Below are 14,478 nucleotides of genomic sequence, written 5' to 3' on the forward strand. Positions count from 1 at the left end.
CATTTTTCCAAAGTCTGTACATTTCATATTGATTTATAACTCTAGCTATTCATACATGAATACTGATTCTAATAATTTCGTAAAACACAACACCAACTTGAGAAACATAATAGGAACAATACATTAAAAAAAAAGAAGAAGGAAAGATTAGAGAATCATGCAGATTCTCAAGGCACATTTTTAACATATTGATGAATCATAAATGAACTCTTCTATGTAGAAGTATCATCTGGTTTAAGAAGAACACCTCCAAGGCCTATTTCATAACTAGGTATGAAGTTATTTACGTTATTGAACAACAAGATCTCTTCCTGGGATGACTCATCTAGGTTCCCGTATTTTTTCCACAATTCGAGAAGTTGTTTTCGAAACTTCTTCATTGGTGATATCTTCTTCTTGTACAGCACTCGTGAACGTTTCCTTCTAGGGATCTTAGTACTCCATAAACATGGATTTTTCCCACCTAACAAAAATTACACATATTCAAACCACACAACAAAAGATTTGAAGGATTTTTTCTTTTTAATAGACAAAGCTGATTAATATCATTAATATTATGTAACCAGATTCCACACTACATGTATCAAACGCTGCACACAGCAAAAAATATTTATAAAAGTAATAGCATGAAACAAGAGTGATTCCTATATTTATGCACAGCGAAAAGCTAACTTGTTTTACTTGAAAAGAAAAATTACCTGTAGTATAGCATGAAACAAGGAGATTTTTTCTACCCTTCAGATTTTTAAGATTATCAAGATGCTTTGGTTGAAGATGGTTGGGAAGATAGCTCATAAGGATGGCTTTTCCATTTTCTGCATCTCGATCCACATGGCTTGCACAATGCTCGTGCCTTTTCTTATCGTTCATTACGTTAATGTAGAGTGGTGAAACCATATTTATGTTTCTATACTCTAATTGGGACAAAGATGTTTTGGCAAAATAATTTGCATGAAATAAGAATCTTTTTGTTTGCTTTATTCCTAAGGGCTACATGCGCGCGCCAATATTTATAGAGACATGATAGTTTTGAAGTGTCTTAATTTTACATAACTTTTCGTAGAGACGCGACTCTTCTATAGGGTGCGCGCGCTTTGTGTATCGATTCAAATGGGAAGAAAAATAACACGTTTCGTAAGGTTAATTATTTATTTTGAATTAAAAGACATGTTAATATGGTTTTAACTTTTAATGGTTGTTCTATATATATTTCAAATATATTTGAAATTATTCTAAAATTATTTATAGAATTAATTAAAAGTATATATAGATGGTAGTTGTCACTATGAAAAGTGTCATTTTCATGCGAATTTTCTAGAAAAAAAAATATTCGCAGAAAGTTTTTGCAAATTTATTTGCGAAAAATAATTTACAGATATTTCTTACAAATTTTACTACAATTTTAATGATCATGGAAAAAAAATTTCCATGGTAAAAATTTGCAAAAAATATTGTAAGAATTTTATTTTGTTTTTTTGCAGATTTTTTTGTAAAAATAAATTCGCAGGTAATGTTTACTAAATGGTAGAAAAATTTTGCAAGTAACTTTTCCTGCGGATTTTCATGCAAATTTTAATCCGCAGGAAAAAAAATTTAAATTTATAAGTTTAATATTTTAACAAAACTTCAAGTCTCACATTGATTGAAAATAAAACAATTAAAGAGTATATAAGTTGGGGCAACACTTACCTTACAAGTTGATTTGTATGGTTGAGTGTTAGCCTTATAATCTACAATCTTAGAATTTAAAAGATTATGTATCACATGTTGGAGGCATAGAAACAAAGGCTTCGGATGAATTTATTGTGAGCATTTGAAATTTGAAGAATTATTGATAGAATTTATAGTAATTTCTTTAATTTTTTTTCATAAAAAATATTCCTGCAGAATTTCTTGCGAAAAAATTCGCAGGAAACTTTCCTGCGAGTTTTTTTCGCAAGAAAATTTCCTGCTAATTTTAAAATTTGCAAAAATATATTATCCACGAAGGTATTACCTGCAGATAAAATTTCGCAGAAAAATTTGTAGGAATAACGTTTCCTACGAATTTTTCATAAAAATTCGCAGTTATGAAAAATTGCATGTAATAAGAAAAATTCTAGTAATGTGTATTTAATGATACTATATCTAAAGAATAATTTTTTCAACCATTGAGCATGATTTATAATATTAGTTGTTTAATAATTAAATGTATTCACTTTCATAGAAAAATGAGAAAAAGACTCACTAATAAATAAAGGGTTACAAAAATATTATCAATTAATATATTTAAAAATAAATTTATATTTTTTTTTATAATTAGGAGTTAGATAAAATTCACATTTGTTTCTTATGTAAGAATAAAGGTAGCAACATTTATTTTGTAGTATATTTTAAGTGAAAGAAATCAAGAGACGGCCTAAACACGAGCTGGAAGGTGACCAAGGTCTCATATTTGGTGGGACACAAAAAACAAAAAAACAATATATATATATATATATATATATATATATATATATTATTTAATCTATATAATATAAAAATAAAAAATTATTATTAAATTATATAAAAAAATAAATTAATTATAAACAATTAATCAATTAATAGATAATATTTTCAATTTTCAACAAAATTTGCCAATAATTTTTGGATAATATATTAGTGACATTAAATGTAAAGATGCTATAATATGGTATATTATTAACTTTTTTTAATTTATTTCCAATTTCTTTTATTCCCTTTCTATTTTTTGAATTGTTACACTTCTAATCTCATTGAAATCTCAATATAAAATTGCAATCATCACTTTTTAGTTCCAACAAATTTCTTTAGGAAGTGTTATTATTATTATTGATTTTTTTTTTATATTATATCTAAAAATAATCCATAATTTTGTACTAAAATATCGTAAGTTTAACATTTTTTTTAGCAAATATACATTTAATTATTTGTTATGTACGTCTTTGAGTTTAGGAATTGTCGAGTTAGAATCGAAATTAGTATTTAAATAATTACATGGACATAATATTTTTTCGTACATGACATAAAAATAAAATAAATAAAAAGTCAAAAGCAGGTATGAGGAAAATTGTAAATAGCCACCATCCTCCAACCTTCCTAATCCAGATTAAACTAACAAAAATGGAGGTTGCAAAACAAGCACAGATTGTGTTTTTTTTTTAGGTTCGTCTATGGAGTATCAGGATCGATAGTGTAATAGCCCAATTTTCACTGGGTCTTGGGCCCAATTCGTTGCCCGAAACGGGCCGTTTCAAAAGTGAAACGGGCCATTCCGGAATAAAGAATTTGCCTAAAAACGTAATTGAGAACGGGCCGTTCCGGTTGGAGAACGGGCCGTTCTGGTTTGGAGAACGGACCTTTCTGAAAGTAGAACGGGCCGTTCTGTTGGGTTTTGGAACGGGCCGTTCCAGTTGAGATTTTTGCTTGGTTCTAGAGGGTCCAGAACGGCCGTTCCACTTTTGGAACGGGCCGTTCCAGATTAGCTGAGGCAGATTCCTATAAATAGGAGGCCTTACCTCTCATTTTCTCACATCTCTCATTCTCTCTTCTGTTCTTTCTTCTTCCCCTCTTCTTCTCTCTGAAGACCATGGGGCACTTAGAGGAGGAGACCAAGAGATCCCTGTTGTAGTTTCAACTGCTGTTTATCCAGGTACGGGGGAAAAAGGGAATTATTTATATGTAAAGTTACATGAGGGAATTGGATAGAGGAAGAATCCTTTAGGATTATGAGCAATTTTATAATTATTTCTGTTTGGAGAATTATTGGTCTTATTTGATTCTGTATGAATTTAGGATTATGAATATATATTTAATTTGTAAGAATGATGATCTGAGAGGGAGAACGAAACTGTAGAAAAATGCTTATGAGTTAGGTTTTGAAAGAATTGGGGGTTTTATTGTTTATGTTAAAGTTATATGAAATTGATAATTCCATTGTTTATAATATTAATTTATGAATGTTATTATTGTATTGATTGATAAGAATGAATGATCTTGATGTGAATTACTTGAGGGGTGTGTAAACCCTTATTTTGTTGGGCTTATCTGTTGTGTATGTGAGGTGGAATTGTGTACGTGATGTGAATTTGAATTATGAGATGAGATGTTGTATGGATGTGATTATGATTGTGATTGTGGTGCCTCACATCAGTGACTAGGGATGGCACGACCCCTGGGTAAGTGGTGCTACAGGGAGGGCGTGACCCTAGCATGATGTGGGATGAGTAAGACAGTTAACACACCACTTATGTCGATTATGGCAGCCCTGACATAGGGTTAATTGCAAGAGATTGTGTGGATTGTAATGTGATTGTGGTTCCTCACACTAAAGGATCAAGGATGATACGAACCCTGGGTAGTTGATGCTTCAGGGACGAGCGTACTCCCAGATGATCAGGGATGATACGAACCCTGGGCAGGTGATGCTTCAGGGACGAGCGTACTCCTTAATGACTAGGGATGGCACGGCCCCTGGGTAAGTGATGCTACAGGGAGGGCGTGACCCTGGTTTGGTGTGGGAGGCAATTAGCCTGTATCACTTGTGTCAGATGTGGCGAGGTCTTGGCATAGTATTAATTGTAAGATTGGTGTGAATTATGGATGTGGAAATGATATTGTTAATTGTAAGATTGGTGTGAATTATGGATGTGGAAATGATATTGTTAATTGTAAGATTGGTGTGAATTATGGATGTGGAAATGATATTGTACTATCCGTACTGCCATGCCGAGCTCGAGCGCGGTATCACAGCGTGGAATAACCTCGGGCACACACTGGGAGATCTCGGCCTAAGCGAGATCCGCAATCTAATCAAATCATAACTAATCTCGGAGATCTCGCTCCAGATGAGATCCGTAATCTAATCAGATCATAACTGATCTCGAAGATCTCGCACAAGATGAGATCCGCAATCTAATCATATCATAACAGATCTCAGGCCCAAGGCCCAACACAACCCTAATTCACACAAAGGTACGTGCATTATTTATACGAGACTCATACTCCCACAAACACTAACTTTAGCATCGAAGTCTCTTTTGCAGGTACCACCCCCATCTTGGAACACCAGCGTACCCGTGAAGGAGGCTCACCGATCTTACCTGGCGAATCATCTCTACGGCAGATTTTCGGTAAGAACATTTGACGCCCACCGTGGGGCCGGTCAAGACAGCTCTTATCGGCCACCTGTATGGTTTTCTCCAGAAGCCACAGCAGACGCGCAACAGACGACCTGGATCACTCAACTACCATGGATAGTGACGCAGCAACGTTGAGGAGGCTGATCGACCAGGTCGAACAGATGCGGCAACAACACGCCGCCGACCTACAAAGCATGCGTGCCAAGCACGAAACTGATCTAGCGGCAATGCGCACCGCTAATGAAGCCGACCTAGAGACACTACGCGCCCCGAGAACGAGCGCATTCGTGCCCAACTCCCTCGGAGTCCCTCAGATCAACCCCCTCTGCAGAGTAACATGAATGAGGACGAAGGGCATTCGCTTTCTAAACCCCGAACTGCGACCAGAGCACCGACTCCACGACCTGCCACGCATCGGTCTCATGCACCGACGCACAAGTCGACTCAGGATGTCAGCAGGGCCCCACTCATGTCACAGAGGGTCAAGAAACTTTCTGCCGTCATCCTTTTGTGGATGGCATCATGGAGACTCCACTCCCCCGCAGATGGAAGCCTCTCCACCTTGATCGCTATGATGGCACGATGGACCCCGATGAACATATTGACCTGTATACGACCCAAGTAAACCTCTACACTAACAATGATGCTATCTTGTGTAGGGTTTTCCCGACCTCGCTCAAAGGGGCCGCACTCAACTGGTATACCCAGCTACCTGCCGAGTCAATTGACAGCTTCGGCACTTTGGTCAGACGATTCACGGCGCAGTATGCAACGAGTCGACCTCACCTCGTAACGTCAGCTGCTCTAGCCAGCCTCAGACAGGGCGACGACGAACCACTACGGACGTTCATGGAACGTTTTGCTGGCATCTCGGTGAAGATTTGCAACTTGAATCCCGAGGTCGCCCTACACGCCATGCTCATGGCGCTCAAGTCGGGACCTTTTGTGGATAACCTGTGTCGCCGAGCTCCCGCTGATATGGACGAACTCCGTGCCCGAGCTGCCGGGTACATACAGATGGAAGAGCACTCTGCTTTTCGTGACCAGGTTCGCAACAAACCACAAGGAAAGCAAGACCAAGGTCAGGCCACAAACATTTAAAGTTGGCGACCTTGTTTGGTGGGGTGAGAGAGGCAAGAATAGACCCCTCCGAAGGGAAATTCGGAACTTGGAATGTCACCCACCTCAAATTTTATTTCTCTTAATTTGTAAATTCAGGTGACGTACTCTTTTTCCTCCTCAGCCTTTTTTCCCACTAAAGAAAAGGGTTTTTGGCCAAGGAAGGTTTTAACGAGGCACACCTCAAAAATAATCAACAAAACAACTCTATTCCCATACATTTTTGTTATTGGCACATTAATCGTGATGATATGCCAAGGTCGAGTCCGAACCTTGAGATCACATTTTCTTAACCAAGGTCGAGTTCGAACCTTGTTATGCCGAGATCGAGTCCGAACCTTGAGATTGCATTTTCTTAACCAAGGTCGAGTACGAACCTTGTTATGCCGAGGTCAAGTCCGAACCACGAGATTGCATTTTCTTAACCAAGGTCGAGTACGAACCTTGTTATGCCGAGGTCGAGTCCGAACCTCGAGATTGCATTTTCTTAACCAAGGTCGAATTCGAACCTTGTTATGCCGAGGTCGAGTCCGAACCTCGAGATTGCATTTTCTTAACCAAGGTCGAATTCGAACCTTGTTATGCTGAGGTCGAGTCCGAACCTCGAGATTGCATTTTCTTAACCAAGGTCGAGTACGAACCTTGTTATGCCAAGGTCGAGTCTGAACCTTGAGATTACATTTTCTTAACCAAGGTCGAATTCGAACCTTGTTATGCCAAGGTCGAGTCCGAACCTTGAGATTACATTTTCTTAAACAAGGTCGAGTACGAACCTTGTTATGCCAGGGTCGAGTCCGAACCTTGAGATTACATTTTCTTAACCAAGGTCGAGTACGAGCCTTGTTATGCCAAGGTCGAGTCCGAACCTTGAGATTACATTTTCTTAACCAAGGTCGAGTAGGAACCTTGTTATGCCAAGGTCGAGTCCGAACCTTAAGATTACATTTTCCTAACCAAGGTCGAGTACGAACCATGTTATGCCGAGGTCGAGTCCGAACCTTGAGATTACATTTTCTTAACCAAGGTCGAGTACGAACCTTGTTATGCCGAGGTCGAGTCCGAACCTTGAGATTGCATTTTCTTAACCAAGGTCGAGTACGAACCTTGTTATGCCGAGGTCGAGTCCGAAACTTGAGATTACATTTTCTTAACCAAGGTCGAATTCGAACCTTGTTATGCCGAGGTCGAGTCCGAACCTTGAGATTACATTTTCTTAACCAAGGTTGAATTCGAACCTTGTTATGCCGAGGTCGAGTCCGAACCTTGAGATTAAATTTTCTTAACCAAGGTCGAATTCGAACCTTGTTATGCCGAGGTCGAGTCCGAACCTTGAGATTACATTTTCTTAACCAAGGTCGAGTACGAACCTTGTTATGCCAAGGTTGAGTCCGAACCTTAAGATTACATTTTCTTCACCAAGGTCGAGTACGAACCTTGTTATGCCAAGGTCAAGTCTGAACCTTAAGATTACATTTTCTTAACCAAGGTCGAGTACGAACCTTGTTATGCCAAGGTCGAGTCCGAACCTTGAGATTACATTTTCTTAACCAAGGTCGAGTATGAACCTTGTTATGTCGAGGTCGAGTCCGAACCTTGAGATTGCATTTTCTTAACCAAGGTCGAGTACGAACCTTGTTATGCCGAGGTCGAGTCCGAACCTCGAGATTGCATTTTCTTAACCAAGGTCAAATTCGGACCTTGTTATGCCGAGGTCGATTCCGAACCTTGAGATTACATTTTCTTAACCAAGGTCGAATTCGAACCTTGTTATGCCGAGGTCGAGTCTGAACCTTGAGATTACATTTTCTTAACCAAGGTCGAATTCGAACCTTGTTATGCCGAGGTCGAGTCCGAACCTTGAGACTACATTTTCTTAACCAAGGTCGAGTACGAACCTTATTATGCCAAGGTCGAGTCCCAACCTTAAGATTACATTTTCCTAACCAAGGTCGAGTACGAACCTTGTTATGCCAAGGTCGAGTCCGAAACTTGAGATTACATTTTCTTAACCAAGGTCGAGTACGAACCTTGTTATGTCGAGGTCGAGTACGAACCTTGTTATGTCGAGGTCGAGTCCAAACCTCGAGATTGCATTTTCTTAACCAAGGTCGAATTCGAACCTTGTTATGCCGATGTCGAGTCCGAACCTTGAGATTACATTTTTTTAACCAAGGTCGAATTCGAACCTTGTTATGCCGAGGTCGATTCCGAACCTTGTTATGCCGAGGTCGATTCCGAACCTTGAGATTACATTTTCTTAACCAAGGTCGAATTCGAACCTTGTTATGCCGAGGTCGAGTCCGAACCTTGAGATTACATTTTCTTAACCAAGGTCGAGTACGAACCTTGTTATGCTAAGGTCGAGTCCGAACCTTGAGATTACATTTTCCTAACCAAGGTCGAGTACGAACCTTGTTATGCCGAGGTCGAGTCTGAACCTTGAGATTACATTTTCTTAACCAAGGTCGAGTATGAACCTTGTTATGTCGAGGTCGTGTCCGAACCTTGAGATTGCATTTTCTTAACCAAGGTCGAGTACGAACCTTGTTATGCTGAGGTCGAGTCCGAACCTCGAGATTGCATTTTCTTAACCAAGGTCGAATTCGAACCTTGTTATGCCGAGGTCGAGTCCGAACCTTGAGATTACATTTTCTTAACCAAGGTCGAATTCGAACCTTGTTATGCCGAGGTCGATTCCAAACCTTGAGATTACATTTTCTTAACCAAGGTCGAATTCGAACCTTGTTATGCCAAGGTCGATTCCCTTGAGATTACATTTTCTTAACCAAGGTCGAGTACGAACCTTATTATGCCAAGGTCGAGTCCGAACCTTGAGATCACATCTACTTAACAAGGTCGAATTTGAACCTTCAAACAACAAATTTGGGAACTCCTCAGAAGCCCCTTTGCTCTTACATCACTCGGTGCTTGGGGGGCAAGTGTACTGGCCAGCCGAGTTATCGACTTGTCCTTCACCAAACTGTTGACTCGGTCAAAGGTTTACCAGCCTAACCAAGCAGTAAGCTCATTATTGCCGAGCTCCTCAGCTTGACCATGAAACATGGACATCGGAACACCACATCGGCCCAAAAAGGCCACGCCATCAAAACAAATAAAAATACAATCTTGTCGCCGCGCCGCCCACGCGTTATGGGAACGAGGTGACGACTATGACACATGGCATCTCGACAGGCAGATGTATGCGAAGGGCCACAACCACTTGACGAGCTCGGACTTAACTCCTCGACCTACGGTCTTCGGAGCTCGGAGGGGCTAATGTACTATCCGTACTGCCATGCCGAGCTCGAGCTCGGTATCACAGCGTGGAATAACCTCGGGCACGCACTGGGAGAACTCGGCCTAAGCGAGATCCACAATCTAATCAGATCATAACTGATCTCGGAGATCTCGCTCTAGATGAGATCCGCAATCTAATCAGATCATAACTGATCTCGGAGATCTCGCTCAAGATGAGATTCGCAATCTAATTAGATCATAACAGATCTCAGGCCCAAGGCCCAACACAACCCTAATTCACACAAAGGTACGTGCATTATTTATACGAGACTCATACTCCCACAAACACTAACTTTAGCATCGAAGTCTCTTTTGCAGGTACCCCCCCATCTTGGAACACCAGCGTACCCGTGAAGGAGGCTCACCGATCTTACCTGGCGAATCATCTCTACGACAGATTTCCGGTAAGAACAAATATTGTTAATTGTAAGATTGACATGAATTATGGATATGGAAATGATGTTGTAAATTGTATAATTGGTTTGGATTATGATGAATTGAGATATGTATGTGAAATGAGATATGTTAAATGTGAATTGAGATGTGAAGATGATGAATGATTGATATATATATATATATATATATATATATATATATATTTATTTATTTATTATTAAATAATGAATTATGATGAAATTATATTGTGATGTGTTTGTATGTACTTTGCATATAGATATTTTCTTTTTTCACTGTATAAACTGTGGATATTTTAGGTGAAGAAGATCCGGCTACGAGTGACATCTAGAATGCCAACAGTTAAATTATGGGAATGCTCTGATAGTGTGACATCAGGGCAGAGGATTTCTAGGACATAATATTTATATGAATTTGGTATTGTAATAAATGATTTTAAAATTGTAAACTCTTAAATTTTACCTTTCAAGTTTTATTTTTCAGTCATTTTCTTATATTGAAGAAAGAACAATTTTGAAGTTTTATGTGAACCCTTTTACGAACCTTTTGAAAGTTTATTCTTCTTAATTAAATTATATTATATATGTGTTGGGGTAGTAAGGGTGTCACAGATAGCAATGACTAATCTTCTCGCTACATTGGAGGCACCTCAAAAGGTGGGATAGCTAATCCCAAGATTTAACGCGGCTACATATACAAGGCAGAATTCAAACCTCTGACCTTGCTTAAGCGTGCCGTTAGATCACACGCTTTGGAGTTGTACAGATTGTGTTTGGACAACGACAAACAATTATCAGCTTTAGTGTTAACCTATACCGTAAAAAAAGCTAACCGTATGGGTAAAATTCTTGCTAAGACACAGGAGTTAATAATATTTTTCTAAATGGTAATATATCATGAATTTAGGATTCAAACATCATAAAATTTGGACATCTTATCCTTCCCGTCCTGGAAAACTAACTAGAGACTGAATTAATTAGGATAAAAAAAATTTAGTTTAATAAGTAATCTTGATTTCGAACCTTGAATATATAGTTATATAATATAATTAGAGAAAAAAAATTGTTGCCTATAATAATTTTTTTGTTGCCTAAATCCTAAATCCTTGGTCAAGATACATTTATATATATATATATATAACGTACATATTTTAGTTGTCTGTTTTTGTTGAGGTCTTGGATATGGCCCCAAGGCAGTAAATATGAGATGATATTGGGCCGAAATTGTGGACCGTAAATTAGAAGTAGCTAGAAATGGTAGTCAATTATGATTGAATAATTGAAAGAATAGGGAGCGGCAAGGTGGTAGGTAGGTTGGCACAGATTGTGTAAGGAAATGCGTTAGGCACAGCTCAAGATCAAATCATGTCAATCCACTGACTGGGAATTTTGAATTAACTTTAACCACTCACACAACATCGCATTTTAATTTATATCAAAGTAATAGCACAAGCCACAACTTTAATTAAGGCGGCAAACACGTTCATACAGACTCATTACTTTTCGTGTTCTACACTTGCTCAATTTCTGCCCATTTGTCACAACACCTTTCTTCTTTTATCATGGAAACTGTGTTAGAATGATAGTTTTTAGAGTTCGGCTGACTGCGTCAAATATTATAAACTCTTTTAATATAAAGTTTGATTTTAATAGATAAAACATTTGTTTTATTAAATATTTATTTATTGACTTGTGTAGTTTCTATTGGTAATATAAAATTTAGATTGATATAAGATGTAACTTATATAAGATTTAATCGTCAATTTCTTTGAGAAGTTTTAGTGAAATTATGGATCGAAGTGTTAACTAATAGGAACCAACAAAATTTAATTAGTTGTGTCCTCTTGTGGGACATTATGTAAAATAATATAATGTTTCATACATATACACATATATATTTTAAAATAAAATATATTATTAATATGAAATATTTATCAATTTTATTAATAATTAATTTTTGTTAAAAAGTTAATTATAGTATAATATTTTTTTTTTCATTTATAAGACTTAAACATAAACCTTATTTAAGAAAATCAAGTCTAGTTTCACTAAGATTAACAATTTGAACCAAAGCAATCTCTTGTGATTTTGTTTAGTTAGACTTTTGCGAGTTTTCAAATTTCTTATTCAAAAAATTACCTAAAATTTTATAATATTATGCTATTTATTTAAGAGTTTAACATCTAAAATAAGGTTAAAAATATATAAATATTGAAATTTTTCTATCACCAAATATATTTAATATCAATTCTTATCTTATTATTTTTATAAAAAAAATTCAATACAACTTTAATTATTATATTAAATGTTTTCTTCACTTAAAATAAAATTATTCTTGAATGTTTTGAATAATTTACAATTTTTCATTCCAAAGGTCAATTTAATAACTTATAATTCTATAAAATAATTTATTTAAATCAAATATATTATAGTATATATTTGAAGGAAAAAAAAAACACTTTTTATAGTAACTTTGTAAAACACATTTTCTTATTGTGAATGATGTATATATATACTATGCATTTAAAAAATTACGTATTTACATATAAATGTGATTGAATTTGATTTAAGTTGGTCTCACATTTTAATTTGATAATCGAACTAATTCGTGCAATTTTTTTTTATAAAAGAAACAGAATCATTGGTTTGTAAGAGAAAATGATTAATCACCCTTAACAAAAACATACCTTTCAACCATATTTTTCTATATATAAGAATGAAACCCAAAATTTTATTTATGAAAGTTGAACTTAGTAGCACTCAATCCATCATTTTCCCCCTCGAGATCTTACTTACTCGAAGTATAGTATCACATCATGTATTTCAATTTTTTTTTCAAGAAAAATATTAATTATTAATTATTATATTAATAGAATAATTCAAATCGATATCATTCTTATGACTCCAACTGTGCGCTTCCCAGATAAGATCGTAACAACCTTATTTTTTTTGAGGGAAGCATCCGTCAATGACTCTGCACATGGTGCAAGTGTCGTAACAACCTTATTATTCCACCGATTCTAAATAGTAAAATTTTGTTGGATTTTTTTTATAAGGTTATTAAATAAATAAGTCTATAATAATAAGATATTATTTATTTTAAATATAAATTTTTATTATTATTTAAAAAATGTCTTTTTATTATTAAAATAAAATTATATTTTATAAATTATTACTTATTTCTATTTTAATAAATTTGATGTAGATTTTTGAGATGCAAGTACGATTTTTAATTTTCTACGTTGACGATAAGTCTCGGCAGACGCATGTGGGTTTGGTCACAATTTCTCGGACACCGAGTCCTGTTTCCAGTGCTGTGGTATTTACTAATTAACCAACCACCCATTAAGGGTGTGGGCCCCTCACTCCTCCATTATATAAGCATGCTTCTTTCATAACCCTCTTAAGTCTTACCACCAAACAAATCTCTCTATCTCTATCTAACTAAAATTAAGAGACATGGCTCTGGGAAGAGGCAGTGCAATGGTGCTACTACTCTGCTTCCTGCTTCACTCTCACATGGCTCGGGCTGCCACCTACAAAGTTGGAGGCCCAGCAGGTTGGACCTTCAACTCTGTTGGGTGGCCCAATGGAAAGCGTTTTAGGGCCGGTGACACACTTGGTCAGTATCTTTCCTCTATTTTTCTAATGGATGCAGGGGGTTCCTTGTTTGATTTTATCTAAGTTTTGAAGTGATTTTGTGTAGTCTTCAATTATGGGCCTGGGACTCACAATGTGGTGGCAGTGAACAAGGGAGGGTACGATAGCTGCAAGACTCCCAGAGGAGCCAAAGTGTATCGATCAGGGAAGGATCAGATAAGACTAGCTAAGGGACAGAACTACTTCATCTGCAACTTTGTAGGTCACTGCGAGTCTGGGATGAAAATTGCCGTCAATGCTGCCTGACTTTTACTGCTTGCCTTTTCTATTTAATAACTCCAATAGTCCATAGCTATGTGTGTCAACTGTCAACAACAAAAAAGGGTCGCTTTCTAAGCTTCCTATATGTTACTTTATCTTTATCTTTAATATTCTACTGCCAATAAACATTAATTTTGGTTTCTCAATTTTCGCTGTTTTTTAAGTGCAAGAATGTTTAATAGAATATTTTTAATGAAAAAAAATCTGTCGAGCTAGCCCATCGCTCCACTCTATAGTGGGATGGGTCATGGATTCCGATCTACGTTTACTATAAGATGAGTCCATCTTGACCCAATTTTGATACAGACTATTTTGTCACCCTTAATGATAACAACAAGCATTAGTATCAACCATCACTTTGTTCAGAGTTTAAAAAGCCTCTTGTTAGTCAAATTTATTACATTGCCAATTAATAAAATACATGGTAAATTGTATCAAATGACATTATAAAAAACCTTCAAAAAGTTATTATGTATTATTTAATTTATTTGACAATATATATATATATATATATATATATATATATATATATATATATATACCGTTCAATAATTCATGTTCTACATCAAATTTTAACAATCCAACCATTA

At 36.4% G+C, this 14,478-nt stretch overlaps 2 protein-coding genes across 2 annotated transcripts; one reads left to right on the forward strand and one right to left on the reverse strand.

Moving 5' to 3' along the window:
* Positions 1-212: 212 nt before the first annotated feature.
* On the reverse strand, positions 213-870 carry LOC109790008 (uncharacterized). The gene is made up of 3 exons (XM_083069929.1): positions 699-870; positions 564-590; positions 213-463 (listed from the first exon to the last, which is right to left on the reverse strand). The coding sequence occupies exons 1-3, from the start codon at positions 868-870 to the stop codon at positions 213-215; spliced, it is 450 nt and encodes a 149-aa protein (XP_082926055.1).
* A 12,492-nt stretch (positions 871-13,362) lies between these two features.
* LOC109790015 (basic blue protein) lies at positions 13,363-14,034 on the forward strand. The gene is made up of 2 exons (XM_020349099.3): positions 13,363-13,589; positions 13,674-14,034. The coding sequence occupies exons 1-2, from the start codon at positions 13,427-13,429 to the stop codon at positions 13,871-13,873; spliced, it is 363 nt and encodes a 120-aa protein (XP_020204688.1). The 5' UTR covers positions 13,363-13,426; the 3' UTR covers positions 13,874-14,034.
* Positions 14,035-14,478: the final 444 nt, after the last annotated feature.

The sequence above is a fragment of the Cajanus cajan genome, chromosome 2, assembly GCF_000230855.2.
Source record: "Cajanus cajan strain Asha chromosome 2, NIPB_CcT2T_4, whole genome shotgun sequence".
Lineage (NCBI taxonomy): Eukaryota > Viridiplantae > Streptophyta > Magnoliopsida > Fabales > Fabaceae > Cajanus > Cajanus cajan.

Bases quoted from the DNA above. Each gene is read 5' to 3' on its own strand.
- LOC109790008 (XM_083069929.1), bottom strand. From the start codon at position 870: ATGAACGATAAGAAAAGGCACGAGCATTGTGCAAGCCATGTGGATCGA. The intron at 591-698 runs GTAATTTTTCTT...TGCTGTGTGCAG, and splicing joins TGTTTCATGCTATACTACAG to CGTTTGATACATGTAGTGTG. The intron at 464-563 runs GTTACATAATAT...AATTTTTGTTAG, and splicing joins TACATGTAGTGTGGAATCTG to GTGGGAAAAATCCATGTTTA.
- LOC109790015 (XM_020349099.3), top strand. From the start codon at position 13,427: ATGGCTCTGGGAAGAGGCAGTGCAATGGTGCTACTACTCTGCTTCCTG. The intron at 13,590-13,673 runs GTCAGTATCTTT...GATTTTGTGTAG, and splicing joins TAGGGCCGGTGACACACTTG to TCTTCAATTATGGGCCTGGG.